The 27500-nt window shown below is 42.4% G+C and overlaps 2 protein-coding genes and 6 non-coding genes across 8 annotated transcripts in view; 2 read left to right on the forward strand and 6 right to left on the reverse strand.

The window, feature by feature from the left end:
* Nucleotides 1-11893, forward strand: part of slc26a6.1 (solute carrier family 26 member 6, tandem duplicate 1) — an 18232-nt gene extending 6339 nt beyond the window's left edge. Inside the window, exons 10-18 of the mRNA XM_085781416.1 lie at nt 1349-1426; nt 2429-2524; nt 2642-2748; nt 3353-3422; nt 9707-9796; nt 9996-10166; nt 10772-10826; nt 10939-11063; nt 11631-11893. Of these exons, the coding sequence (XP_085637542.1) occupies nt 1349-1426; nt 2429-2524; nt 2642-2748; nt 3353-3422; nt 9707-9796; nt 9996-10166; nt 10772-10826; nt 10939-11063; nt 11631-11660 (822 nt within the window). The 3' untranslated portion in view covers nt 11661-11893. The remainder of the gene's footprint in view (nt 1-1348; nt 1427-2428; nt 2525-2641; nt 2749-3352; nt 3423-9706; nt 9797-9995; nt 10167-10771; nt 10827-10938; nt 11064-11630) is intronic.
* mgll (monoglyceride lipase) overlaps nt 1-27500 on the forward strand; it is a 126878-nt gene that overhangs the window by 27023 nt on the left and 72355 nt on the right. The window lies entirely within an intron of this gene.
* On the reverse strand, nt 21323-21395 carry trnar-ccu (transfer RNA arginine (anticodon CCU)). The gene has a single exon. It is a non-coding gene; the product is annotated as a tRNA-Arg (tRNA).
* Nucleotides 23088-23160, reverse strand: trnar-ccu (transfer RNA arginine (anticodon CCU)). Its single transcript has one exon. It is a non-coding gene; the product is annotated as a tRNA-Arg (tRNA).
* On the reverse strand, nt 25625-25697 carry trnar-ccu (transfer RNA arginine (anticodon CCU)). The gene has a single exon. It is a non-coding gene; the product is annotated as a tRNA-Arg (tRNA).
* On the reverse strand, nt 26123-26195 carry trnar-ccu (transfer RNA arginine (anticodon CCU)). The gene has a single exon. It is a non-coding gene; the product is annotated as a tRNA-Arg (tRNA).
* trnar-ccu (transfer RNA arginine (anticodon CCU)) lies at nt 26642-26714 on the reverse strand. Its single transcript has one exon. It is a non-coding gene; the product is annotated as a tRNA-Arg (tRNA).
* On the reverse strand, nt 27138-27210 carry trnar-ccu (transfer RNA arginine (anticodon CCU)). The gene has a single exon. It is a non-coding gene; the product is annotated as a tRNA-Arg (tRNA).

Below are 27500 nucleotides of genomic sequence, written 5' to 3' on the forward strand. Positions count from 1 at the left end.
ACTAGAAAAAGCATTTCCAAGAATGGAAATGGTGTGAATGCTGAAAGAAGCTGAACGCTGTTGCAGAATTAGCAAATAGTGCAAGCAGTGACCACCATATAAATGTTTGACCGAGGTAGGAATCGAACCCACAACCTCATGGTCAGTAGACTTTCACTCTGCCTCAAAGCCACAGTGTACACACAGTTGCAGAGACTGTTGTCTGTTGATGAGCTGCACTCTGTCTCACTCTGAAGTTAACGAGCCCAAAGCTGCACCTGTTGGAAACACACTGTGTCAACATCAAGAAAGCTTGAGAGTCAAGCTTGAATGACTTAGAATGAAAATTTCTGTGGATGTCAGGCTGAGAGCAGCAGTTTCAACATGAAGCAAGTTATCAGAAGTCAACAGAGGACGACTGGGAAAATAATTCACTATAATTGTTGTTGAGGCAAGATTTGAACCAGCAACCTTCAGGTCTCCAGCCCAGCAAGCTAACCACTAGGCTACAGACAGAGACAGTATGTGAGGGGCAAATAAAACCTTTAATAAGAGGATCACTGGCTTCTGCTTAAAAAAAAAGGAAGGAAAGTGCAGAAATTAGCCACACCAAGTAAGAAGAGGACTTTTTTGTGACCTGTGACTATTTTTTGGTGAATTAAAATGAATTAAAAAGCACTTAACAGCAAGTTAGAAAGTTGAGCTCCTTCTCCTGCTGCTGTGAAAAAAATGCATTGGGCTGAATGAGAGCAGAGAGCTCCCTGGCTGCATTTAAAAAATATTTTAAATTATTATCTAAGTCTCTTTGCATTTTTGACCAGAATTTTAGCCAGAAGACAAGTGTGGCTACAAAACTGGAGAAAATAATTTGTCTAGAGTTTAATTTGTGGCCGTGCTGACAGTTTAGCCAGAAAAACTCTAGAATGTTTTTTTGCCTCTCTCCACTCTGGCACCACTCTGGCTCTGCTCGTTAGACGCAACACACACACATTATAAAGCTGAAAAAAATCAGAAAAAGTTAAATATGAAGGACTAGAAGAAGACAGTAAAAAGGAGGAAGAAAATGGCCGAAAATGGCCGAACAGAAGAACAATAGTGTGATTGCTGAAGGCATTCACACTATTGTCAGCATTCACACTATTGTTCTTCTGTTTTCTTTCTTTACGGTCTTCTTCTAGTCCTTCATACTTTGTGCTATTTCAACAATTCCTATATCAATCATTCATATCATATCATTCACACCATTTCCATTCTTGGAAATGCTTTTTCTAGTTGATTTTCTGCCTCACACAGATCAATATATGAATCTTTCTTTTTCTATTTTCACTTCTCCTCCTTTTCCTCCTGTTGTTTTTCCCTCCTCTCTCAGGCGGCAGGTTTGATGTCGGCTCTGATGATCCTGACAATCCTGCTGAAGATCGGCCATCTCTTCCAGCAGCTGCCAAAGGTAAAGAGCAAAGAGAGGAGACAGAGACAGACATGTGGTGGATCCAGTAGATTTCAAGGTTCAAGGTTCAAGGTTTTTATTTGTGTCCCCGCAGGGCAATTATTGTTGCAGCAAGTAAAAAGAACACAGATACAAGACACACAATTAAAAAAGGGGGGGAGGGGGTAAAATACAGTGTGTTGAAACAACAACAGTGGCACGACTAAAAAAGCTCATAAATGACCGGAAAAGTGCATCAGTGCGTATCCTCCATATCTACATCATCATCAACATCACAAGAAACAAGAAACAGAGAACAGAGCCACAGAATATCAGTCAAACAGTCAGGTACGACTCCTACCCTGTACAGAATTCAAAAGGGAGATGGCTGTAGGGATCAAGGAGTGCTTGTACCTATTACTTTTTATACGAGGAAGTCTGAATCGGGAGCCAGAAGGCAAAAGCTGGAATTCAGAGTGTAAGGGATGGGAGCTATTAGAAAGAATGGCATTAGCCTTCCTAAATATCTGCCTATTGAACAGATCTGTAAGTGTACACTATTGGACTCCCAAAATCTTGCTGCTTGTTTTTATCACTCTGCTTAGTGCATTTTTCGACTTGATGTTAAGGTTTCCGAACCAGCAGAGGAGAGAAAAGGTCAGCACAGATTCAACATATGATTTGTAGAATAAAATCATCAGGGACTTATCAGTCTGAAACTTGGAAAGTTTCTTCAAACAAGACAGTCGTTGCTGGCCTTTCTTTTGCAGGTTATCTGAGTGGCAAGTAAAGTTTAACTTATTATCCAGAATAGTTCCAAGATATTTGTAAGTTTCAACGATGTCTACTGTCTGGCCTTTGATGATGGTTTTTTGGTTTGATTTGTGCAGAAGATATCACAATATCCACAGGAAGAGACTCATTGTGTCTCTCTGTCTTTGTCTCTATGTCTCTGTCTTTATCTCTGTGTCCCTGCCTCTGTTTCACTGTCACTCTCTCTGTGTGACTCTGTCTGTGTCTCAGGCAGTGTTGGCTGTGATCATTGTCGTGAACCTTCAGGGGATCTTGACTCAGTTCAGAGATGTGTGTGTGCTCTGGAAGTCTGACAGATTAGACCTGGTAACACACACACACACACACACACACACACACACACACACACACACCCTAGGGGCCTGGTCCCAAACAGGACCACTCCCACTCTGACCATATCCTCCCCCCACCCTCCCTCTTTAGCTGGTCTGGGTGACATCACTGCTTTCCACATTGACCTTTAACCTGGACCTGGGTCTGGCCGTGGCCGTCGTCTTCTCTCTGCTCACACTCATCTACAGGACACAACAGTCAGTATTGCTTACATCAATCAATTAATCAATCACTCATTGGTGCTTTAAGTTTCAGACATTGCTTTAATAATTCAATACACATGAAAAGTGCACTGTCTCTTTATATGCTGCTGTTTTTCTAAATATCTTATTTTATATATTAATATTAATTTCTATTTCTAAGTATTTGCAGTTTTCTGTCTGTGCTGTCACTTTGCTGCTGCGACACTCTTCTCACTGTGAAAGAAGAAAAATGATCATGTCATCTTCAAGCGTGAAATGAAAATTTGTCCCGACATTGACTCAACTATGCTCCAGTTTTCAGAGAGAAACATTTAGGTGTCAGTTAATATATCTATACTTTGCATGGCTGCAGCCATCCTCAGTGATCATTTATCATTCTCTGTATTTACTGATTGAAAGAGATGATTAATGTAGCAGTATGAATGATTTATGAATGCAAATATGTATTGTGTGTTGGTCTGTCTCCATTGGTTCATTCATTCTTTGTTCACTCATCCCAATCTTTAGTTTTTCCTCCTCTCATTCATCTTCTCTCAGACCTGCTCTCAGTAAAATTCTCTCCATTTCTCTTGGCTTTCATCTTCTCCTCATCTCTCAGATCCTCCACTGCTGTTCTGGGTCGAGTTCCTGGAACAAACTGTTACAAAGACGTGACACTCTACACTCAGGTAACTACTGTAACTCCCCCTCTCACAGGCAGGTAAACTCTGTTTCTCACAACACAAATCTATAACTCTTAACGGTTCACAAGTCACACGTTGACATTGTATCTGCATTGAATACTGAGCTCAACATGAGGAGGTTTGTTGAACAAACCATCAACCTGTGAGGGTGAAACCAGAAATTGCAGTTCCTAAAATAAGTAATCTTAGTTCAGCCAATTATGAGCCCATGTTACATGGTGTGACAGAAGAGATCACGAGATGGACAACATTACCTCTTTCTATATTGGGAAGAATAAACATAGTAAAGATGACTATACTACCTAAATTTTTATTTATCTTTCAATCAATTCCACTAGCCCCTCCTCCTTCTTTTTTTCCCAAGACCAGAAAGCTTCTTTCCAATTTCATCTGGAACAATAGGAAGCCAAGACTTAGACTCTCCCTCCTATATCTACCTTATGATGGGGGGGGGGGGGCTACAGCTGCCAAATTTAGAACGGTACTATTGGGCTGCTCAGTTGAGGGCCACAATGTTTTGGTTTTCTAAAGATGTTTTCATGCCCTGGTTAGAAATTGAAAAACGGTCCTCAAAAGGTTTGTCATTGAATAGCTATCTATACTCAGCATCTTTTAAAACATTAAAGAAAGATACTACTAATCCTTTTGTAAAAAACACTATTATAGTTTGGTATGTGGTACAAAAATTGTTGTGTGACTCTCCAAGATTATCCTGTTTCACCCCAATCTGGGGGAATGCTAACTTCGCCCCGGCAAAGAATGACATGGGTTTTAAAACATGGCTGAACAAGGGCATAGTAGAAATGCAGGATGTATATGAGGATTATACTCTAATGTCATTCAGTGAGTTAAAGGCAAAGTTTGATATTCCACAGAAACACTTCTTTAAGTATTTACAACTTCAAAGTTTTATTCTGGCACATTTAAACAACTCAGTGCAACAACCTCCATTATCCACCTTAGAAACACATATCACAAAAAGCTGTTTTGGGAAAAGGCTGGTCTCCCGGTTTTATAATATGCTGGTTGAAAACCATAAGGAAAACTCTGATAGTAAGAGGCGGGAGTGGATACGTTACTTACAAGAAGACATTTCACTCAGTGAATGGGGTAAAATATGTTTAAAAACACATACTCAAACCATTAACACTCGATTGAGAATGATACAATTTAATTGGATAATGCGAACATATATTTCCCCTGTACAATTAAATACATTTGATTCTAATATACCTGATCTTTGTTATAAGTGTAACAATCACCAGGGCACATTATTTCATTGTTTATGGAAATGTGAAGAGATTCAAAAATTTTGGAGCTCAGTGTTAAAGTATATCTCTTAAATCACTACTTCCCCTGTACCCCTATGCCCTAAGTTATGTATTTTAGGCTTTTATCCAGAGGACTGTTCTTTATCTGGCAAAGAAAAAATGGTTGATCTTTGTTTACTGCAGGCCAAACGCTGTATTGCATTATGTTGGAAGAATGTTAATGGCCCCTCTTTTACCCAATGGTTGAATAACTTAACATCAAGTTTGGCTCTTGAGAAGCTGACCTATATTGTTAGAAAGAGGGCTTCTGAATTGTATGACATTTGGAAGATATTTTTGGAACTGTTGAAAGGTGGAGATTTGGAGGAGGCAATGGGAGAATGAGATAATAAAAATATTTAATGTGTTGATAGGAGTGTACGATGTAACCTATATTAAAAATATTATTATTAATAATAATGTATTATTATTATTTTATATGATTATTTTTATGTATACATTTATTTATTTATTATTTATTGCTCAGTAATTTTGCTGACTAATTTGTCTATTTAATTTATCCCTTTTTAATTATTTATTAGGGCCACGGGCCATTGCACCGGGCACTGATCCCTACAGCTATGAAATAGCTGCAGGGACCAGTGCCCGGGCAAAGCCAATCCCTGAGCCAATCCCTGATCAATGACCATGATCATTTTTGGGGAAATTATGAGATTATAATGGTTGTGTATTGCACAGAATGTTCGTGTCAGAGTGGGTGACATCCTCAGTTAGAGTGGGAGAGAGCCCAAAAAAACTCCAGATTTTTTCTCTCTACACACATGATTTTTTCAGAATTTGTAAGACAAACTTGTTCTGTCTCTCATCATGTGCTCAAAATATCAGAGAGACTTACAGAATTTACAGAATCAGCCTCTAAGTGCAGCCACGTCTGTCTCTGCTCCTCACTGACTCCAATTGATAGCTTTCAGTGACGTCACTTCCCAGGGACCTGGCGGTCAAAAGCAACATTCCAAAGTGGCCCCGCAATGGACTTTCTATGGACAAACAACCGAGTAATGACTTAAATCATCTGCCAGCAGCCGAGAAAGAAAGATATAAAAACAGCTTTGAAGTTTTGGGCACTTGTGACCCATATTCAACACCAGCTGCTGTATACGAGCTGATTAAAATGACCAGTTCCCTGCCGAAGCTCGAGTTGGGCGATGTTTACATTTACCTGGTGGAGAATCCATCATCCTCCACCGCTTGCAACCAATATTTCCGGTGTTATGGCTCAACTGGTTTCTGATTAAAAGCCCCATTTTGTAGTTTTTTGATCTTAAAATAATGTTTCTGAACTCGTTGAAGTGGTAGAAATGTACCTGTAACTTTCCTGTGTGGGAACACCGTCCTGGTACCGCAGCTCCGCTGAGCTCCACAGTCTGAGTTCCAGCTCACTGAGCCCAGGCTCCCTGCTCCTCTCACCCACAAACCAGAGCCCTTGGCTGGGCTGCACGGTGACCAGCTGCCCCCCCTTTACCCCCCGGAGCTTTGCTACGCACCGCTACCGACGGCAACGATGACGGCGGTCCGATAGCAGCGGGACCGGCGGCGGCGGCGGCGATGGTAACCCGGCGGGACCGCCCGCCACCGGACACGGCAACAGCACCGCCCGCGGCGGCAGCGACACGGTAACGGGGGTCGGGACCGACCGCGGCGCGGCGAGGACGATGTTGTTATTGTATTTTCTGAGTGTTTTCCATTAGTTCGTAACTTTAACATGACAGGCTTTGTCATACTGTGCAGTGTTGTGCAGAGTGAGAGTAGTGTGGCGCTGACTGACTGTAGATTGCCTGAACAGGTTCACTCACAGACGCATATTGGCTGCACTAACATGTGAACTGTGGCTTGATTTGTGAATTTGTGACAAATCTGCGGACGGAAGTGCAGCACAGCTGTTGTTCGGTACGGTAACCAGTTAAATCAGACACCAGTTGGGCCATAACACCGGTATTTTTGAAGCAGCAGGGAGCAGTGTGTGTTTTTCTGCCTTGTCCTAAGCCGCAGACAGCGGGGAAGTGGATTGTTTTGACCGCCAGGGGGGCGTTCCATACGGGCCGTGACGTCACATGAAAGCTATCAATAGAGGGTATGCACATGACGTCACGGTACTCGGAAGTCGCTGTGGAACGTCCACTGAGTGGCAAAAAGACGAGTGGCAGAGCCGCCAAAGTTTAAAAACGAGCAAGTAACGGAGCGATTTCCTCCAAGCCCACACAAGTCTGACATGTCTAGCTTTGCCAGCATGTACAGCATGCATGACCTAACAGAGCTGCTAAAAATCTTGATATACGTCTCACTTTGACCGAGTTACATTCAAGAACCTGTTCTCAATGACGGAAAGTAAATTCACTGGAGTGGTCATTTTTTTCGATCGATCAGCTGTGTTTACAGTTTCAGGTGTCATAGTTCTGATGTTTAGACAGATAAATTAGCCCTCTAACACATCCTACAGTTTGACTGGTCAGAGTTTTTCAGAATAAAAGCAGCTCGTGTTTTAGTGTCGGGAGTCACTGTCAGGTGACAGTAACAGCTGTAATCTCGTCCCTCTGCACAGTAACAGTGAGCCTGTCAGTCACTCTGCAGGTGCCGCGGTCACACTGTGTGTTACAGGAAGTGTCTGTGGAGCAGACGGTTTTGGGGAGCTGATTGTCGATTCCTTTTGACATCAATTTGTTTTGATATATTTTTTTTTTTTCTGAGAGAAGCAGAACGAACCGATGTTTTAAAACTGCCAGTGTCTCCAAAATATTTACTGTAGAAACACCAAATCGTACCAAATTTTTCAGGAAGTCCTTAGAGCACCGTTGATCTGTGTTTTGTTCTGATAGGAGTTACTGTTTTGTCATCGTAAGCCTTTTGCGAGACCAGTGCAGAGGCAGAAAATCACTCTTTTTCTCCACGTTTCTGTCTGTCTCAGCCTGGGGGGCCCCTATCGCCGTGGTAACCTCTGTGATTCTCAGGCCAGAGCTCGTTAACTTCATAAACAATCCACCTGGCGCTCGTTTAAATGTTTATAAACACAGACACACAGCTAAATCAGACTGACACAGGATGCAGCTCATAACATGTGTCAAGTCAGTCACACACACACACACACACACACAGACTGTAGAGCCAGCTTCATGTGATTACAGTTACAGTCACACACACACATCAAAACACACAGGTAACATACAAATGCATGCGGAAGCGCGCACTCCTCTCCCACACTCTAACACACACAGGTAACTTCATGTGATTACACACACACACACACACACACACACACACACACACACACACACACACACACAGTTAACCTAATGTGGTTACAGCTCCTACATATCAGTGCTTATAGAAAGATGATCATGTGTCTGTCTGATCAGCTCTGTCTTGACCTTAAGATCATGGGTTTGATTCCCATGTTGACAGAGATGGCAAAACCGGCAGTAGCCCCATGGGCCTTTCAAAATTTCCCCAGAGGAAATTTTCTAGTTTTATTATGTCATTTTATTTATTTACCTTTTCTGTATTTCTATTCGTATTTTCATTGTTATTTTTATTACTGCCATATGTTTAAAGTGTTCTATGTTGTTGTATGAATATAAAAACCAATAAAGATATGTTTAAAAAAAAGAAAAAAAGAAACTGCAGTTCCTCTACTGACCACTAGAGTGTGTCTCCAACAGCGAGTCAGTCCCTGTAGACTCCCGTGTTACAGTAATATGTCCAACTGTACAGCAGTACAGTAACCCCTAACCCTAACTCACCTGTTTCACTTTATGAACCATTAAAGCTATTGAGGACTGAGGGCGGAGCCTCTTTGACTAATAACTTTCACCAGTCTCAGCTCCAGACAGGCCCCCTCCCCTTTGTTCATATGTGGATTATCCATCAATTAGGGGGGCAGAGCCAGATACTGCCAAGATGGTGATGGTGGAGCAGCTCATTCTGTGCTTCAGAAAATTGTGGGCAGAGTCACGGAGGCGATTGTCCATCTTTATCTACAGTCTGTGGTTGAACTCAGATTCTATTGGCCATGAGAGGAACTGCAGCTAAAGACACTCCCCTGTTTAAAAACCTGCACAGTTACAACCATCAGTGGTTTGTTTGTTTTCTGATCAAATTGGATCAGGATCAGTTTCTCTGTGAACAGGCAGGAGATGATCTGAACTCTGAAATTGCTCTGAACTCTGTCATGAATCCAAACCTGCGACTCCTTGAGTCCATCTGTTGTACGACGCTCGTTAATGCACCACCGTCACAACAAAAGCAAAAATAAATCCTGAGCTGAGGCCGATCTGTTGATGCTATTTTTACCTCTGGCCTTCTCACTATGAAAGTCTCCCACCGGCTCATTATTTCTTCCTGCATCAGAGTCACTACTTTTTTACTAAATTTAATAAAAGATAAAAACGTTTCAATCCAAACTTCAGTCAGACGTCAGACTGGAGTCGGGAAACTGCTCACAATGTTGTTCGACCAAGCTAAGAGTCAGGCTCTGCAGGGTCAAACCTTACGCTACTGTGGTACTGAACTAACACCGTCTCACTACACAGCACATCATCACACACATACACACAAGTCATTAACTGAACTGGACACAGACAAAAAAAGCAGAAACAGTGAAGTGAAAAGCAGAATAAATTTGATTCACCTCCTTGTGGTCGTATCTCTCCACCACTCAGACTAGTCCCAGTCATTACCTGTTTATCCACAGTCTGAGGAAACTCTAAACATATTACCAGATTATGGCTAAAACCTGTTATGTGAGATCACAGTGAGCTTTGACCTCTGACCCCCCCAAGTAGCCAGTTTATCCTTGTATCTTATTGAATATTTGTGTTAAATCTGCAGAAGTTCCTTAAGTTTGTCACTGACGTTGACATTGTGTCCATGAGAATGAGAAGACTTGAAGACAACATGACAGCTGTGCCCACATGTCTTTTTTGTCTCTGTCCCTGATCTTCACAGGCTGAACCCGTCCCAGGGGTCACTGTCCTCTCCTGCTCCAGTCCAATCTACTTTGCCAACTGTCAACAGGTCTTCACAGAGATCAGAGAGGTACACACACACACACACACACACACACACACACACACACACACACACACACACACACACACACACACACACACACACACACACACACACACACACACATTTAACACTTGTGTGTCCCTTTGAGGTTGGTTGATATCGGTAGAATTAATCATAACGATGTCTTTCTGTCTTTTCTATGTTTGTTCCTCACATCCTCCAGACACTGAGTCAATGTCAGAACCACTCAGCTTCCTCCTCCTCATCTCCCCCTCCCACCTCCCCCTCCTCCCTGTCTTCAGCCCAGACACCACCAACACACACCCACTGCTTGGTTCTGGATCTCAGCTCAGTGAACTTCATGGACTTTTCTGCCACAACAGCCTTTTGCAAGGTGAGAGTTCAGCGTGTGAACACAGTGTTCAGTCAGAATGATGTTTAATGTTGTTGAAACAGTCAGTGAGTGAGCTGCTTCTGTTACTGCGGCGTCTTTACTCCGACATCTTTACTTCCTGCAGGTGGCGTCTGTCTTCTCAATCTGTTCCCCTCCGTTATCTTTCTCTGTCATCCACCAGGAATCAAACTTATATTGCAATTGTTTCAAATTAGAAGGTCCAAATTCACACTTTTTTGTCACTTATATCTTTTTATTTATTTTTGTCTTTGCTGGGAGGAAATTAGCTTCTATAAGAGAGCGAGCTACTGGTGCTCCCAGAGCTGAAGCTGCAGACTCTGCAACTTTCTTCACTCACAGAGTCCAGATCAGTGATCAGCTCCTGACAAGTCAGAAAAAACACTCAGTAGAAATTATTATGTAAGAGGAGACTCCATGTCCTGTTATTACATGATAACACGCACGCACACACGCACTCCCTTTGTTGTCAGCTAATGGATGAGTCAGTCAAACTGATATAACTCTGATAGGTTCCTCAACTTTGACCTTAATCATAAAAGAAGAAAGAATTTCATTTATCAACTTTATCGCGTGTCATTCATCAGGTTGTAAACGACTTTGAAGTCCAGGGTGTTGGTGTGTTTCTGGCAGTGTGCACAGGTCAGCTTCATGGTTATTTCTCATAGAAATGAATTATATACACGCACTCAGACAGGTTGAATGTACTAACAGTGTGGTGCTGTACTGTCTGTGTGTGTGTGTGAATGGACAGAGAGGGTTTTATCTCAGCTCCAGGATCAGGGCTGCGTTCCCGACCATCTGTCCAGCTCCCGTCTCCTCCCGTCGATCCATCACGCCGTCCAGCGCTGCCTCAGCTCCTCCCCCCGGCCTCTGGAGGTCTGCATGTCACTTCATCTGTCAACACATGTAGAGAAAAATATTCTCAACAATCACTTTTTTAACCAGTTTAATCATCATCATTATCATCTATCTATCTAACCCTATTTTTGTAATTTATTAGATGTGTTCATTTTGCTGAACTCATCCAGCAGTTTTCCACAAGTGTATGCATCAAAGTTAGTTCACAGCTCTTCCGAAAACCACACAGAGTCTGATGGATTCAAGTGTCATCATGAGTCATTTTTGTTTGAACCCTTTAAACTGTTTTCAAATATAGTTTTGAAAAGATAAAAAAAAACTGAGATAGAGAAAAGTCAATAAGCTTGTTCTCTGTATCCTGCTGCTTATTACTTGTATATCTAATGGCTATATCAGGGGTCACTTTGCATTGTGGGTAATGTAGGCATCATGTTCTGACAGAGAGTAAGACTCAGTGGAATTAAACTGACAATATTTCAGCTCTGCTGCAACAGTTTTACTTAACTGCTGACGGCAGTGAAATTTGGTTTAAGAGACAGATTTTTCAATATCTTTATAATGTTCATTGTCATTGTCTCTTCTCAGGAAATCAACGTGAACCAGAGTGAATGTTGAAGCTCAGATGACAATCACGTCAGGGAGACAGAACACCTGCGGCGACGGTTTAGACATTAATGTGGCAACAGAACAATTACAGTCTTGTTTTAACTGTTTAAACAGTGACCTTTAATGTAGGAAAGCATCTGCACACATTACAAGAACTGTACTGTACAGACTATTATAGCAGCCTGACATGCCTGCTGACAGTCACACCAGGTGGGAATTTAACCTACAAACCCTGGGTTCAAGTTTCAGGAAGAAAACCGACAGCACTCTCCAATAAGTATAATACTTTCTTTTAATATCATCGCACAGCAGCAGTCACAGACAAACAAACACGTTTCGACTAACCGTCGTCCTCAGCATTCGTTCAAACGCTGCTGATTTTTTGGACTGGCACCCAAGTATCCCTTGAGACTTTTGAGTGAGCACACCAAGTCTGCCGATTACCTTCAAGTTTCAGGAAACCAGTTCCTTACCCATGATCCACTGGGGTCTCAGTGTTACAGCTGATGTAGACATAAACATTCAGTGATCAGACATCCCACAGATCAGGACACATGGTCTCATCAACCTCAGCAGTGTGTTGTTCAGTGATTGCATGTGAAGCAGAACAGCTGCGTCACTAACCTGCATCACTAGACTACAAGTTACACAATAACATAGTAAAGTAAAAATAAATCAGCACTGACTTTGTTCTACTTTGTTTTTATAATGACGGCATGGTCTAAATCCTCCCTCAGTTTAGTAACAGTTGCCATGGTTTATGCAGGTGACAGCAGGTGTTGGACCCAGACAGGTATGCGGTAGCCCCGCCCTCACCAGGTTCTCAATGTGCTCTTCAGTGACCACAAAGCAAATGGAGAAATTAGTCTTTTGACTGTTTTGTAGCACAAACTCAATTATTTCTGATTTGATTTAGTATTTTGTAATGACTATTAAACCATTATAATAGAAAGAAATTGTTGAGGCTGATTGTGTGTCTGTTGGCTGGACGTCTAACTGGAACCATGATGATTAACAAGGATAAAAGCACTTAACATGCAGGAAACAACGGGGGGGGAGGGTTGGGGGGGGGTCATAGTTAAAGGTTAATGTGAGAATGAGCTTTGGTCACAGTATAAACCATGACGTTGAGCAAAGTCATCAATCATCTGTTTGTGATGGACATTGTAGTTTCTGTACAATTTATAATGTATCTGATTGTCATATAGGCTACAATAAAAATAAATTTTCCAGTGGTTCTGTCATGAGTTGTTTGTCACAATAATGGAAAAAAATACCACTATTTAGAAGGAGTATAGGCTAACTTTTGTTTTGACAGAGGGGGTGCCATTTTAAATGTTTTTTTTCCTTATCACTTTATTTAATTTGTTTATTTGACCTACAGTGCACTCCTCCTGGGCAGGAAACAGAGAATAACTTTCTTGCTAAAACTGAAACCTAACACTGTATTATAAAACCACAATCACAAGATTTCACAACATTAACGCATAGCAACAACACAAAAACAATGCAATTTCACTGCATTAAATCACCACCCTAACAGCGACAGTAAAAGCACAAAACACCACCACAACAACAAGAATGCACAGCATTAAGATCAACTGTCTGACTTTATGTGTGATAGGTGCATGATTCGGTTGTTTTTAGGCATGATTTCATTTGGACTTTAAAACAACAAAAGCTGCTCCACTCTATTATCTCACCTGGTACTAAATAGTCTGTAGCTCTAACAGAGAAGAATGACCTGCCAATCTCAGTACATCAATGCAGAACTGAACACTCACCTCTGTTGGTTGTCCTAGTTGTCGTTAGGCATTTCATGTCTATCAAATAACTGGGAGCATCACTGTGTGGATCATTTCTTTATGATCAAGCACCTGAAACAAGTTTTTCTTAGATGTGCATGTCCTACACTACTTTGTACTAGTTGTTATCCCGTTGTCTGAGCACAGTGATATGATCTCTTTCAATGGAGGAGCACCCAGATCTGTACACCAGACTAAACGTCTTAAAGATAAACAAAGCTGTCAAAGGTCGGGAGGTTACGTCTGAATTGTTGTTACAGTGGTGACAACTTGGCTTTGTGTATTTTTACGATTTCTTGAACTTAAACTTGAACTTGAACTTGTGTTCCATGCTTTTATTTGTTTGTAAAGCATTTGTAGCGGAGCAAGACATTGTTCCAACTTGTGACCAGATGCAGTATAGGCCTATAAGATGTGTGGAAAGAATCATAGCTTTGCTGCATCCAATGGGAGCTGATTTTGGATCCATCTAAAATTCCTTAAATTTGACAGATTTACACACCTGCTTCAGGTGTTTCTTAAAGGCAGCTGTGAGTCAACACTATTCCCTGATATTACGTAAGTGACACAGTCTGAATTGTATCTGGCTGCCGCACATTTTTTCTTATGTAGGCTAAAATGTAAATACATAGGCCTACAAGCTGTTTCACTGATGTTGAGTGCAGGCAAATTTGGCCATTGGTGTTGTTTATTGAGTTGTTACTTAACATCTCTTATTTTCATAAGGACGTGCAGTCAGAGGAGGCAGGGGAGGAATAATTAAATTATTTAGTTAATCTAATATTAAATTTTTTAAAATTTTATTTCAGATAACTTAACCACAGGCAGCGGCCGTAGAAGCCACTCGCCGTCAGAGGTGATGAGGCACAGAGCTGCTCTGCCTCTTCTGCCCAACAGTGTATATTTTTGCGCATGCGCAGTTTGTTCCCCCCATACACTTCCATGTAACTCGTAACTCTAGTGTGAGTGGCACGTACGTTCACGTTGCATAATTTTTATCCAGCAAAAAAGACTCTGGAAAGATTCAAAATTGATATGGATTTTCTTTGTGTTTTCTGTGGACAAGAAATCGAAACAATACAGCACCTTTTCTATAAATGCATGTAGCCTAGGTCTAAAACATTCTGGATTGACATTCAACACTTCATAAGAATAACAACCGGACAAGTGATCACTCTACAAGAAAAGGACATTTTTATTTTTTTTGAAAACAACAAGTTGGACAAAGACACAACATTCTTTATACAACTGGTAGTACTTATGGCCAAATTTCATATCCACAAAAAAAATGGACAGAATCAAAACCCAGCCTGGATCATTTCACACAAGAAATTCTCCAATATGCAACTACAATAAAAGACATTAAAAATAAAAAAGCTATGAAAACGAACTGTATTTTTGAAAGATTCAACATAAGAACTTTTTTACTAGGTAGCCTAAATGGATTCCTCAAAATCTGGCAATGTTTATTTTTATTTTTATTCATTTTTATTCTTATTATTTGTAATGTCATTATTTGTAGCTACTGTCATTGTCATTTTTGTTTCCTTTTCTCATTATCCCCCTGTCTGCTTTGTCCACCTCTATCATTCTCTCTGTACAATGCATAATGTCAACATATGCTATGTTATGTGCTTTTCTGTTATGCTTATCTCACGTCAATAAAGCACAAAAAAAAAAACAAAAAAAAAAAAACGTACGTTCACGTTGCTTTCGTGAATTGTAAACAAACAGACGCCCCCCTTGGTTTTTGCGTCCAGCACGTTAGCGGCTAATTCAGCTGCAGTACCGGAGAGGCTCAACAACGTAATGAGCTTCATTTGAGGAATAAACAGCAGCTTTTACCTGACGGGAGACCAACGCCTGAGCAATGTGACTTTTTGCGTGATAAGCTGATTTGCCGAAAACAGTGCACACTACGGGCAATTTCGAGTCACCAATTAACGTTGTGTGCATGTTGTTAGGCTTTAGGATGAACCTGGGGGACTTGGAGAGAGAACTCACACAGTAAATATAAAAACCACGCCCAGAAGGCCCTGAGGATACTACACATAACTGTGCCGCTCGGTCTACAAACACCAACTCATACAAGGAGGATATTTGGTCAAGTTGAAGTGTTTTGTGACAGCCGGGCGACGGTAGGCTATGCATCTCTCTGTTACTTACCTTCCTACCTTGGAGACTGTCCCAGCTGGAGACTGAAGGATATAGAAACATGCCCCAAGCTCGACTGCACATCGTTGGCATGAATGAAAGTTGTCAGCAGGTAAGCAAGTAGCTTTCTGTGTTTTCACTCTTGGTTCGTTCACATGGTGCTCGTCCATCTCGTAGTGTAGCTAGATGTGCGCGTAGCATGCCCACGGGTGGTAATGCGGTTTCTTGCGGACTCATCAGTTGCTTGTTCCCGCAGCAGCGGAGCAGAAGAACAACAGCACTTCAAAATGGATAAAGTGCACATATTGAGAAGTTTTCAATAAGGTTAGCTGGCGGCTTTGGTGGTGCCAGTGAGATGATGACTTGTCTTGGCTGATTTGGAGAGTGCAGATAAGGGTGAGGCAAAAAAAAAAAAAAATTTTTTTTGAAGAAATAACCTAATTTCATCTAGGCCTAAATCTCTTTCCTTTCACTATTTCAAATCTTATTTTTTTGGTTTCAAATCAAATTTTTCCAGCTTCATATCTTTTTCACAATTTTAGGTCAGACTTTTTGTGTTCCAGAGAGACTTTTGGCCCTGATGTTGTACTGGGGGCATGGTATGGTGTTATGCTGTCCATCATTATAATACACCCGTGTATTATAATGATGGACAGCATAACAATGAAGGAGGGCCTTCCGCTTTCATGTTTAAAGGTGTTCAGAAAAGAAAATTACTGTGGGTCTTAACATTAGTGTAATAACTCATCTTTGAGACGGTGTAGCCCAAACTTTGTGCAAAATTCTATTTCGAGTAAATCCGGGATGAAAGTGGGGTAGTTTTTTTTGCATTGGATAATACAGGCACACGAATTATACGTCACGTTGCTCACGATTCATGAGCCACTGATATTGGATCCATCATCCGTCAATCAAACGTCTGAGACACACACACACACTGAGCTCAGTCTCGCCCCAAACATTGAATATCCCGCCCGCTCGATAACGACCAATCAAATTCGCTTTCCTTACTCGGGTAAACTCGTGTGGCAATTCGTGAAAACTTGTGGAAGGAGACGCGACAAACAGGAGGTTGCTGGTGCCAGTGAACAGGTGAAAAACACTGTATCAGTGATCTGGACTTTATTACATGGCTCTATTTAAAGCAGAAGTAAGTGATATATTTGTGTTAATATAAGTCTTAAATAGTTATATCTTCCGACAGCAATCACTTACATAGAGTGTTTGGACTGAAACACGGGTCTGTCAGTCACTCTGCTCTGCTCTGAGTCGAGGAGAAAACATTTATCGTATCCTACAGTTTTTATCCAATGAGGAGAGAGAACGGCATGCAGGGCTGTGTGTGCAGCCAAGGAACGCCGTGAATGTGGTGACGTAGCGACGAGGACTGTTATGGTGCGTTCAAGGAAACTCGTATTTTTCCGACCGTGAAGTGGTACCAGTTCGATCTGGTACGACTTCACCGGTCGGAAGTTACGAGTGGCCGTTATAGTGACTTTCACCGGTAAAACAGGTCGGAAAAACACGAGTGGGTTGCCTGGAACGCTACAAAGTCGTAAGTTGTGACTTGAAGCTGTAATTTACGATTTCAAAAGCCTGCCTGGAACGCAGCATTAGCGAAAACGACCGGACCACTTACTTCTGCTTTAATGTTGCTCTCTGATTGGTCTATCGCTGCATTCTGCGGTGCGTTATTTCTGCATAATGACTGTCGTCAAGTATAACAGACCGTTGCTAGGGACGCCGCTCTGATCAGCGCAGCACAGAAAAGAGAAACTATGCAGGATATTTACCTTATGTTTCATTTTTACCGTTATTAAACAGCTTCGGACTAATATTGATGTTAGATAAATGACTTGTAACTTGTTACAGGGAGAGTGGAGGCCCCTTCCACATCGTGGCTGGAAACCAAACCTGCTGATCAGAGCCTCTGACCCGTGTGTCACAGCTCTCCTCTCGTCCTGGTGGCACCACGACTCCGCGACACAAACGCACCCCGTAAACAGTAAAGTTGATCTCTTGTTTATGACAGATACGACTACACACAATACACACACCATAACACGTATGGTAATCTATCAATCCACTGATTGATTATCAAAGGCTTCAATGCATGACCGGGAGGAGGCTCAGCAAAACAGCGGACGTGACCAGTCTTGCAGATTTGCTAAATGATGCAATTATAAATCGATGAAAGTCGTATTTTGATCAACATTATGTTTCAAATTAATTATTTCACTCGTAAACCGTGTAATAAGCGGGATAATGTATAGTTGGTCGGTTGTTATGGAGAAATAAAAACCCCTTCTCGTCGGGGTTCCATACAACCTGTCGGGGTTTATTTCTCCATAACAACCGACTATTCCTTACATATTGATGGGTGATGTTTGTGACATAACATAAACATTGGGTAAAAGATGTAGGTGGAGGATTTCCTAAATTAAACTCACAGTTAGAGGCATATGGCTAGCATTCGATAATTAGCTCCTCAACCAACACTGAAAAACAGTTTTGAAACTAAAAAAAAAAGATTTGAAAGAAAGGAGATAAGATTTGAAATTGTAAACAATTTATTCAAAATAGAACAAAATAAAAGTGTATTTTGGGGGCTTTTTGCCTAAAGAGACAGGAAATGGGGGGAGAGAGAGAGAGAGGATGAATGACATGCAGCAAGGGACCCCCCTATGTGGGATTCAAACCAGCTTCAAAGAGGACTGTAGCCTCTGCACTTGTGGCACCATGCTCTACCCACTGAGTTAAACGGCACCCCCATAATCAATTAAAAAATATATCAGATATCAGAACTTGGACTTTCAGTTCTAAAACTCTTGAAGAAAACATACTGGATATTGATTTAGCTCCTTACAAGCAGGCAACCAGCCGGAGCACACCATCTTAATCCCTTCTAATTGTTGACATCCCTTGGTGAACACTCTGTCTTCCACTGTGTGCCATTTACACCAAAAACAGCAAGAGTCAAAAATGAAAATAATAATTTAGAACATGATACAAATTTGAAAAACATCTGGGCTACTGCTTTTTCTACTAATCTTATATTACATCCGAGTCATTGTTGATAACAGTAGTTTTATGACTGATTAAATTAATATTAGAGTGATAACTCTGATCCCTCCCTTTTTATTGGCCTGATAAATAACAACCACTGATTAAGTACTAGTTGTCAGTGTGTGTTTCATGGCGAAGGAAATGAACACATCGTCATAGGTGAAGCTTCATAGAAATGCACAACTGAACTCTCTCCTGCTAGAACAGGTAAAACATGTTTATGTTTTGAAAGTATATTGTTGGGCTTGTTATGCCTTTATTATACTTTAGAGAGACAGGAAATGGGGAGGCACGAGAGAGGCGGAATAAAATGCAGTAAAGGGCCGCCCCATGCAGGATTCGAACCAGGGCCAACTGCAACGAGGACTCTAGCCTCTAGATATGGGGCACCTTCTCAACCAACTGTGGCATATAAAACATGTTTTTGAATTTACCATTCTTGTATGTGAAATTGTGTGATATGTCTTGAGGCCACCATGTTGTAAAAAGCTGATCTCAGGGGATAGATTCAATCTAGCCTCGTAAACCAGCCTCTCGCGGAAGTGCATTTCATTTCATTCCGAGGGAGAGTCTGGCCTCATCCCCATTCTAAGCGTTTGGACTGAAACCCTCAGAAGGCCGAGCCAATCAGCGTCGCCCGCTGTGATTGACACAGCACGTTGGCCAATCAGGGACCGACTGGTGCAAAGCCCCGTCACTACACCAACTTGCTGATTGGCTGAATGGGGTTGTCTGTCAACGCTACTACCAAAGATATTAAACCGTCTTTGCTACTACTCCCGCCCAGCTCCCGCCCACCCCAAACACTTAGAGGGGGGATGAGGCCAGACTCTCCTGAGAAATGAAATGCATTTCCGCGAGAGGCTGGTTTACGAGGCTAGATTCAATCCACTGGATTCCACTGCACCACTCTGCTGTATGTCACCCCAGATGGGACTCAAACCCACAATCCTTGGCTTAGGAGGCCATTGTCTTATCCATTAGGCCACTGGGGCTTAATACATTGGCCCTGAAGGTGCTAAAGCGGTTGCGACGCTGGCGGTCATGGATGCTAAAACCCATGAGCTTTGCGTAGTGACCAAAAGAAGGGGACTAAGGATACAAGACTCAAACCCTCAATCCCTGGTTTAGGAGGCCAGAGCCCCATCCCTTAGGCCACTGAGGCTTCGTGCATTGGTGCAGAAAGTGTAAAAGTGGTTGCACACCATTTTGGCTGTCTTGAGGCCACCATGGTGTAAAACGCTGATAGCAGAGGATGGTTTCGATCCATCGACCTCTGGGTTATGGGCCCAGCATGCTTCCGCTGCGCCACTCTGCTGTATGTCACCCCAGATCAATGGCGCTGGAATGGTAGAGCAGGGCAGGGGCGTAAAGTGGGGGGGGGCCAATGGCCCCTTGGCCCCCCGACTTTACGCCCCTGCCCTGCTCTACCGGTCACTGATCACCATAGGCCGCTATCCCGGTTTCAATAATTCCCCCGGTCCCACCCACATCAAATGAAAAACCAGTAAAACATAGAAGAATCTTTCATTTTAAATCAAATCTAATACTCTGCCTGTAGTGCAGCCCAGTAAATAGTCCCAATTCAAGTCTCTCCGGCCATATGGTGCCCACGTGAATGCACAGCTGAGCGGAGCTTCTCCAGCTTCCGTCGTCCTCCCTCCGCTTATTATTGTCACCTTCACCTTCGTCACCTTCTCATCCTGTAGGCTTCATCCACAAACACTGTGGACCTAGTGCACCATCTCAGAAAGTGCAACTTCTGCTCTGCCGGTGAGCAAAGGGAAGTTTACTTTGAAAAAATGCGAGGAAAAGATTAATTAACCTGATTAGGACGTGTTAATAGCCTAGTTCAGATTTGGTGATATCCCTTTAGTTGTTATCAATTCCAGGTGTTTTACAGTTGTTACAGTTGTTTCACCTGGAGATGACGTAGCCTACACACCCACAGAGACAGGTGATGAACCGGACTAGGCTACAGCGGCAAGAGATTTATGACGTTACGTAATTCAATAATCAATATTAACGAGGGCGAGTATGGTGTCTGCTTATTTCCAACATGTCACTGTCTGTTTACAAAATCAACATCTAGCTTATTCCTAAAGTTTGTGAAGTGTGTGTGGAGTGGTTGAGCGGACCTGCTGACAGATGTGCAGCTGACAGCCATGACATCACTAAACCTGAGCCACCAGCTGATCCTCCCTCACTCACGTCCTGAGGATGGGACAAAGTCTCCTGGATATTATTTTTTCTTTTCCTTTATTCATTTCTAACTGTCTTGTTTTTGCCAGTGAAAACCATAACTTGTGAGAAAATGAAGAGACGTGCGAAAACAACAAAATGGAAACATTGTAATAACTCCTGTGACCACAGCTGGCCCGAGTGGTCTGTAACAGCTGTCTTTATGAAGAGAGCAGAGTCACGGACTGAGACAAAGTTATTTAGCTACATAAAGTCCAAACGTCTGTCTTAGCAGGTGTTGACCTTAAGCATTGTTCCTATTATTAAAGCATGAATGACAAGAATAAGAGGTGAAAAGTACACGCTACAATATGACTATTGCACCGACAGTGAGTGTGTAAATATATGCCCCATAACAACCCAACCTCCATGGCCCCCCCACCTCTAAAATGAATCCGGCGCCGCTGACCCAGATGGGACTCAAACCCACAATCCCTGGCTTAGGAGGCCAGTGCCTTATCCATTAGGCCACTGGGGCTTCGTACAGGTACCCTGAAAGTCCTAAGGCGGTTGCGACGCTGGCCGCCGTGGATGCTAAAACCCATGAGATTTGCGTAGTGACCAAAAGAAGGGGACTAAGGATACAAGAGGCTGAACTGAGTTTTCTTCTAAGGGGTGCTGGACTCGGGCTTAGAGATGTTAGCAGCTCTGATCATGATGTTCCTTCTCATTGAAAGACAGCCACTGAGGTCAACCTAAGTCGGCATTTACTACTGTTTTCAGATGGTTTTGCCAATCTTCTTCGTGAAAGCATGTGGGCTGTCTTGAGGTGACTATTTTGGCTGTCTTGAGGCCACCTTGGTGTAAAATGCTGATAGCAGAGGATGGTTTCGATTAGGGCTGACCTCCAAAAGTCGACTATTCGACGATTCGATTCGGAGGGGTCTGATTCGACTATGAACCTCGTAGTCGAATCTAACCAAGACCGTACCATTCTGACTATATGGGGGTGCCCGCGGCTGCTGAGCATAAATTTTTACATAGAATGTCTTTTTTTGTTATAAAAAGCCTATTTTGATACAAAATCTGCTTACTTTCTGTTAATAAAGAGTTCAAAATGATGTGTGCATTTAAACGGTAGTCTTAGCTTCATACTACGTATTAATAAATCACCCACTGCAGTTGCACAATCAAATGAGCAGAGTTTTTTTTTTTTTTCTTTCAAATGAGCGGAGGTGAGCAGTAGGACCGTCAAAGTCACGGTACTCAGAAGTCACTGCAGAACACTCACTGAGTGGCAAAAAGACGAGGGGTAGAGCCGCCAAAGTTTAAAATCAAGGAAGTCTGACAGTCTAACTTTGTCAGCATTTATCATGCATGACCTAACAGAACAGCAAAACATTGTGAGGATACATCTGACTTTGACCGAGTTACATTCAAGAACCTGCTTTCAATCACGGAAAATAAATTAACTCCAGCTGTGATTTTTTTTTCGATGGATCAGCTGTGTTTACCGTTTCAAGTGTCAATAGTTCTGATGGTTAGACAGATGAATTAGTCTCTAACACATCCTAAAGTTTGACATGTCAGAGTTTTTCAGAAGAGGAACTTGTTTTTTTTTCCGACTTCCGAGTTGTAATGAACGCACCATAAGTGTCGGGAGTCACAGCTGTAATCTCGTCCCTCTGCAGCCTGTCTGTCTCTCTGCCGGTGCCGCGGTCACACTGTGTGTTACAGGATTGATTAACGTAATGTACGGATTGTCGAGTCCTTCTGACCTCAGTTTGTTTTGATACTACATGTTTTACCCGGTTTCTCTGTGTCCACGACCACCGCTATCCTTCATCACGTTGAGGGATGTTTGATTTGCCACTCGCAGTCCGAGCAGGAGCGTTGTCCAGGGCAACGTGACATAAACGCATACCTTGGCTCACAATGGCTACTAAAAATCATCCTTGTGGGAAATAAATAAAGGTATTTGTTTTACACCTACCCTATTTTTTGGGTGGTTTAGCTCTTTTGTTTGAAACGGGAAAAAGTCGCAAATTTGCTGCCATCTTAAAAAAATAATAATGATAAAAAAAAGGTTCGACGATCAGTCGACTATGGCAAAATCTGACAAATCAGATTCGACTATGAAAATCCTTAGTCGAAAACAGCCCTAGTTTCGATCCATCGACCTCTGGGTTATGGGCCCAGCACGCTTCCGCTGCGCCACTCTGCTGTATGTCACCCCAGATGGGACTCAAACCCACAATCCCTGGCTTAGGAGGCCAGTGCCTTATCCATTAGGCCACTGGGGCTTCGTACAGTTACCCTGAAAGTGCTAAGGCGGTTGCGACGCTGGCCGCCGTGGGTGCCAAATCCCATGAGCTTTGCGTAGTGACCAAAAGAAGGGGACTAAGGATACAAGAGGCTGAACTGAGTTTTTTTCTAAGGGCTGCTGTACGGTGGCCCTGAAGTGCAAAACACAACGGCAAATCAGACAACAACGGCAAAAGAGAAAACACAACACAAAAAGAGAAAACACAACGGCAAAAGAGAAAACACAACGGCAAAAGAGAAAACACAACACAAAAAGAGAAAACACAACGGCAAAAGAGAAAACACAACACAAAAAGAGAAAACACAACGGCAAAAGAGAAAACACAACGGCAAAAGAGAAAACACAACACAAAAAGAGAAAACACAACGGCAAAAGAGAAAACACAACACAAAAAGAGAAAACACAACACAAAAAGAGAAAACACAACGGCAAAAGAGAAAACACAACGGCAAATCAGAAAACACAACAAAAAAACAGAAAACACAACGACAAATTACTAAACAACGGCAAATCAGAAAACATTGTATTTATGCATGTGGGGTGTCTGAGTATCTAAGTGTATGTTTAATACATAAAAAAAAAAATTATAAAATTTTTCTAAATTTTTTTGTTGTTGTTGTATCATAAATGTGTCTGACATTTATAATAAACCAAACGGCTTGAGAATCGGTTGAATATTCAGTGAGTTATGGCGATTTTAATGGTTGATAGACGTCTGCCTCTGTTGACTAGTGCAGTTACAGTTTTTCTCGATTGTTTACACACATTTTCTGAAAGCATGCCTCATACTCTCAGAACTCTACACACAAATCCAAAAACACACACAATGGGCAAAACCCCTAACTTCTCCTGTTAAATGAAACTTTACATTCAAAACAATGTTATTTATTCTCAAAATGCTATTTCAGTCTCAAATGACACACACAAACCATCATATGACTAGACATTTATAAGAACCAGTTGAACACTGATGTGCTCAGTGTAAAACACTATGATGAATGGAAAACACTTCTACTCCATTCCTCATAATGACTTAGGTTTTTTTTTTTTTTTTACTGTAACTACAGACAGTACATATATAAATGTGTTGTAAAATTTTAGAATATTGTTTTGATACTCAGAACACTCAAATACACGGTAACAAATGAAATGTGTGAAGACGCGACCAAGGTGGTCGTGTGGCGATGCAGCCATGCTGATCTGACCACAAAAGAAAAAAAAAAGAGTTGCTCGGGGGCAGCTGGTTTACGGCCGAACAGTTTTGAAAGACTGAACACGTAATTTTGACAAGATGAAACTACTATAACATGTGGCTCACCTAGTAGAGCAGCACTCTTTGTAGTCAAAGACTTTGTTCTAGTATAGGTTCGAATCCTTCTATCAACATGCAATTTTGGTGATCAATGCATTTTCTTTTGTCATCATCATTATGATCACTGCTATATATGTGTGTGTGTGTGTTATGTGTGGCATCTCTCTGTTTGGTTTCTCTCTTTTTGGTGTCAGTCTATCACTGCCTGCTATGTTTCCCTTTTTTGCTAAAGCTCTGATTGCTAAATGTAAAACTGTGTGACAGGTGTTTACCCATGTGATGAGTCAGTGTGCATAGTAGGGAAACTAACTTTAGAATTTTGAATAACAGTGTGTTACTCGTGAAAACAAGAGATTTTCTTCATGAAAATTGTGCCCAATGCAGAGAATTGTGTGTAGTGTTTTGAAAAAAGTGTGTTATAGAACTGCAAATTGAGTGTAAAGCAGGAATTGTGCTTGTAGTTTAGCAGATTTGGTCAAGGGAGTTGGTGCATGAGTTAGATGTTGAGGCCATTGTGTCTCAAGTACCAAAAATTGTGTGTAAACAATCGAGAAAAACTGTAAGTAGACACGGCTTCCCCCGGACCAAAATGGCGGCCGCGTTGACGTATTCCACACGAGGGTACTTACCTTTTCCGGTTTGGTTAATGTTGTTGTGTTTTCACTTTCTGTGTTGTGTTTTCTCTTTTGCTTTTGTGTTTTCTGATTTGACGTTGTGTTTTCTCTTTTTGTGTTGTGTTTTCTCTTTTGCTTTTGTGTTTTCTGATTTGCCGTTGTGTTTTCTCTTTTTCCGTTGTTTTTATTTTTTTTATTTAACCTTTATTTAACGAGGCGAAAAATCATTAAGAACAGGTTCTTATTTGCAATGATGGCCTGACAAAAAGCACAAGCTTCTTGAGGGGAGAGGGGGAGAGGGCTGTGAAAAAAAGTACAAGTTAAAAAACAGTGGCATAAAACAGCTAAACAGACATGCAGCAGAACGACCATAAAGACAATACACAAGCAGAGGCACAAACAAGTTGATACAACAAGTTGACAAGTTGTTGTCTGATTTGCCGTTGTGTTTTGCACTTCAGGGCCACCACAGTTATGGGCCCAGCACGCTTCCGCTGCGCCACTCTGCTGTATGTCACCCCAGATGGGACTCGAACCCACAATCCCTGGCTTAGGAGGCCAGTGCCTTATCCGTTAGGCCACTGGGGCTTCGTACATTGACCCTGAAAGTGCTAAGGCGGTTGCGACGCTGGCCGTCGTGGATGCTAAAACCCATGAGCTTTGTCTAGTAACCAAAAGAAGAAGACTAAGGATACAAGAGGCTGAACTGAGTTTTCTTCTAAGGGCTGCTGGACTCAGGCTTAGAGATGTTAGCAGCTCTGATCATGCTGTTCCTTTTCATTGAAAGACAGCCACTGAGGTTGTTGAGGTCAAACTAAAGGTGGCATTTACTACTGTTTTCCGATGGTTTTGCCAGTCTTCTTCGTGAAAGCATGTGGGCTGTCTTGGGGCCACCATTTTTGCGGTCTTGAGGCCACCTTGGTGTAAAACGCCGATAGCAGAGGATGGTTTCGATCCATCGACCTCTGGGTTATGGGCCCAGCACGCTTCCGCTGCGCCACTCTGCTGTATGTCACCCCAGATGGGACTCGAACCCACAATCCCTGGCTTAGGAGGCCAGTGCCTTATCCATTAGGCCACTGGGGCTTCGTACATTGACCCTGAAAGTGCTAAAGCGGTTGCAACGCTGGCCGCCGTGGATGCTAAAACCCATGAGATTTGCGTCGTGACCAAAAGAAGGGCACTAAAGATACAAGAGGTTGAACTGAGTTTTCTTCTTAGGGCTGCTGGCTCAGGTTTAGAGATGTTAGCAGCTCTGATCATGCTGTTCTTTTTCATTGAAAGACGGCCCCTGAGGTAGTTGAGGTTAACCTAAGGTGGCATTTACTAGTGTTTTCAGATGGTTTTGCCAATCTGCTTTGTGGAAGCATGTGGGCTGTCTTGAGGTCACCATTTTGGCTGTCTTGAGGTCCCCATTTTGGCTGTCTTGAGGCCACCATGGTGTAAAACGCTGATAGCAGAGGATGGTTTCGATCCATCGACCTCTGGGTTATGGGCCCAGCACGCTTCCGCTGCGCCACTCTGCTGTATGTCACCCCAGATGGGACTCGAACCCACAATCCCTGGCTTAGGAGGCCAGTGCCTTATCCATTAGGCCACTGGGGCTTCGTACATTGACCCTGAAAGTGCTAAAGCGGTTGCAACGCTGGCCGCCGTGGATGCTAAAACCCATGAGATTTGCGTCGTGACCAAAAGAAGGGCACTAAAGATACAAGAGGTTGAACTGAGTTTTCTTCTTAGGGCTGCTGGCTGAGGCTTAGAGATGTTAGCAGCTCTGATCATGCTGTTCTTTTTCATTGAAAGACGGCCACTGAGGTAGTTGAGGTCAACCTAAGGTGGCATTTACTACTTTTTTCAGATGATTTTGCCAATTTGCTTTGTGGAAGAATGTGCGCTGTCTTGAGGTCACCATTTTGGCTGTCTTGAGGCCACCATGGTGTAAAACGCTTATAGCAGAGGATGGTTTCGATCCATCGACCTCTGGGTTATGGGCCCAGCACGCTTCCGCTGCGCCACTCTGCTGTATGTCACCCCAGATGGGACTCGAACCCACAATCCCTGGCTTAGGAGGCCAGTGCCTTATCCATTAGGCCACTGGGGCTTTGTACATTGACCCTGAAAGTGCTAAAGCGGTTGCAACGCTGGCCGCCGTGGATGCTAAAACCCATGAGATTTGCGTCGTGACCAAAAGAAGGGGACTAAAGATACAAGAGGCTGAACTGAGTTTTCTTCTTAGGGCTGCTGGCTCAGGCTTAGAGATGTTAGCAGCTCTAATCATGCTGTTCTTTTTCATTGAAAGACGGCCACTGAGGTAGTTGAGGTCAACCTAAGGTGGCATTTACTACTGTTTTCAGATGGTTTTGCCAATCTGCTTTGTGGAAGCATGTGCGC

This window comes from Trachurus japonicus, chromosome 7 (genome assembly GCF_045865225.1).
Source record: "Trachurus japonicus isolate A0001 chromosome 7, Traja_1.0".
NCBI classification, from domain to species: domain Eukaryota; kingdom Metazoa; phylum Chordata; class Actinopteri; order Carangiformes; family Carangidae; genus Trachurus; species Trachurus japonicus.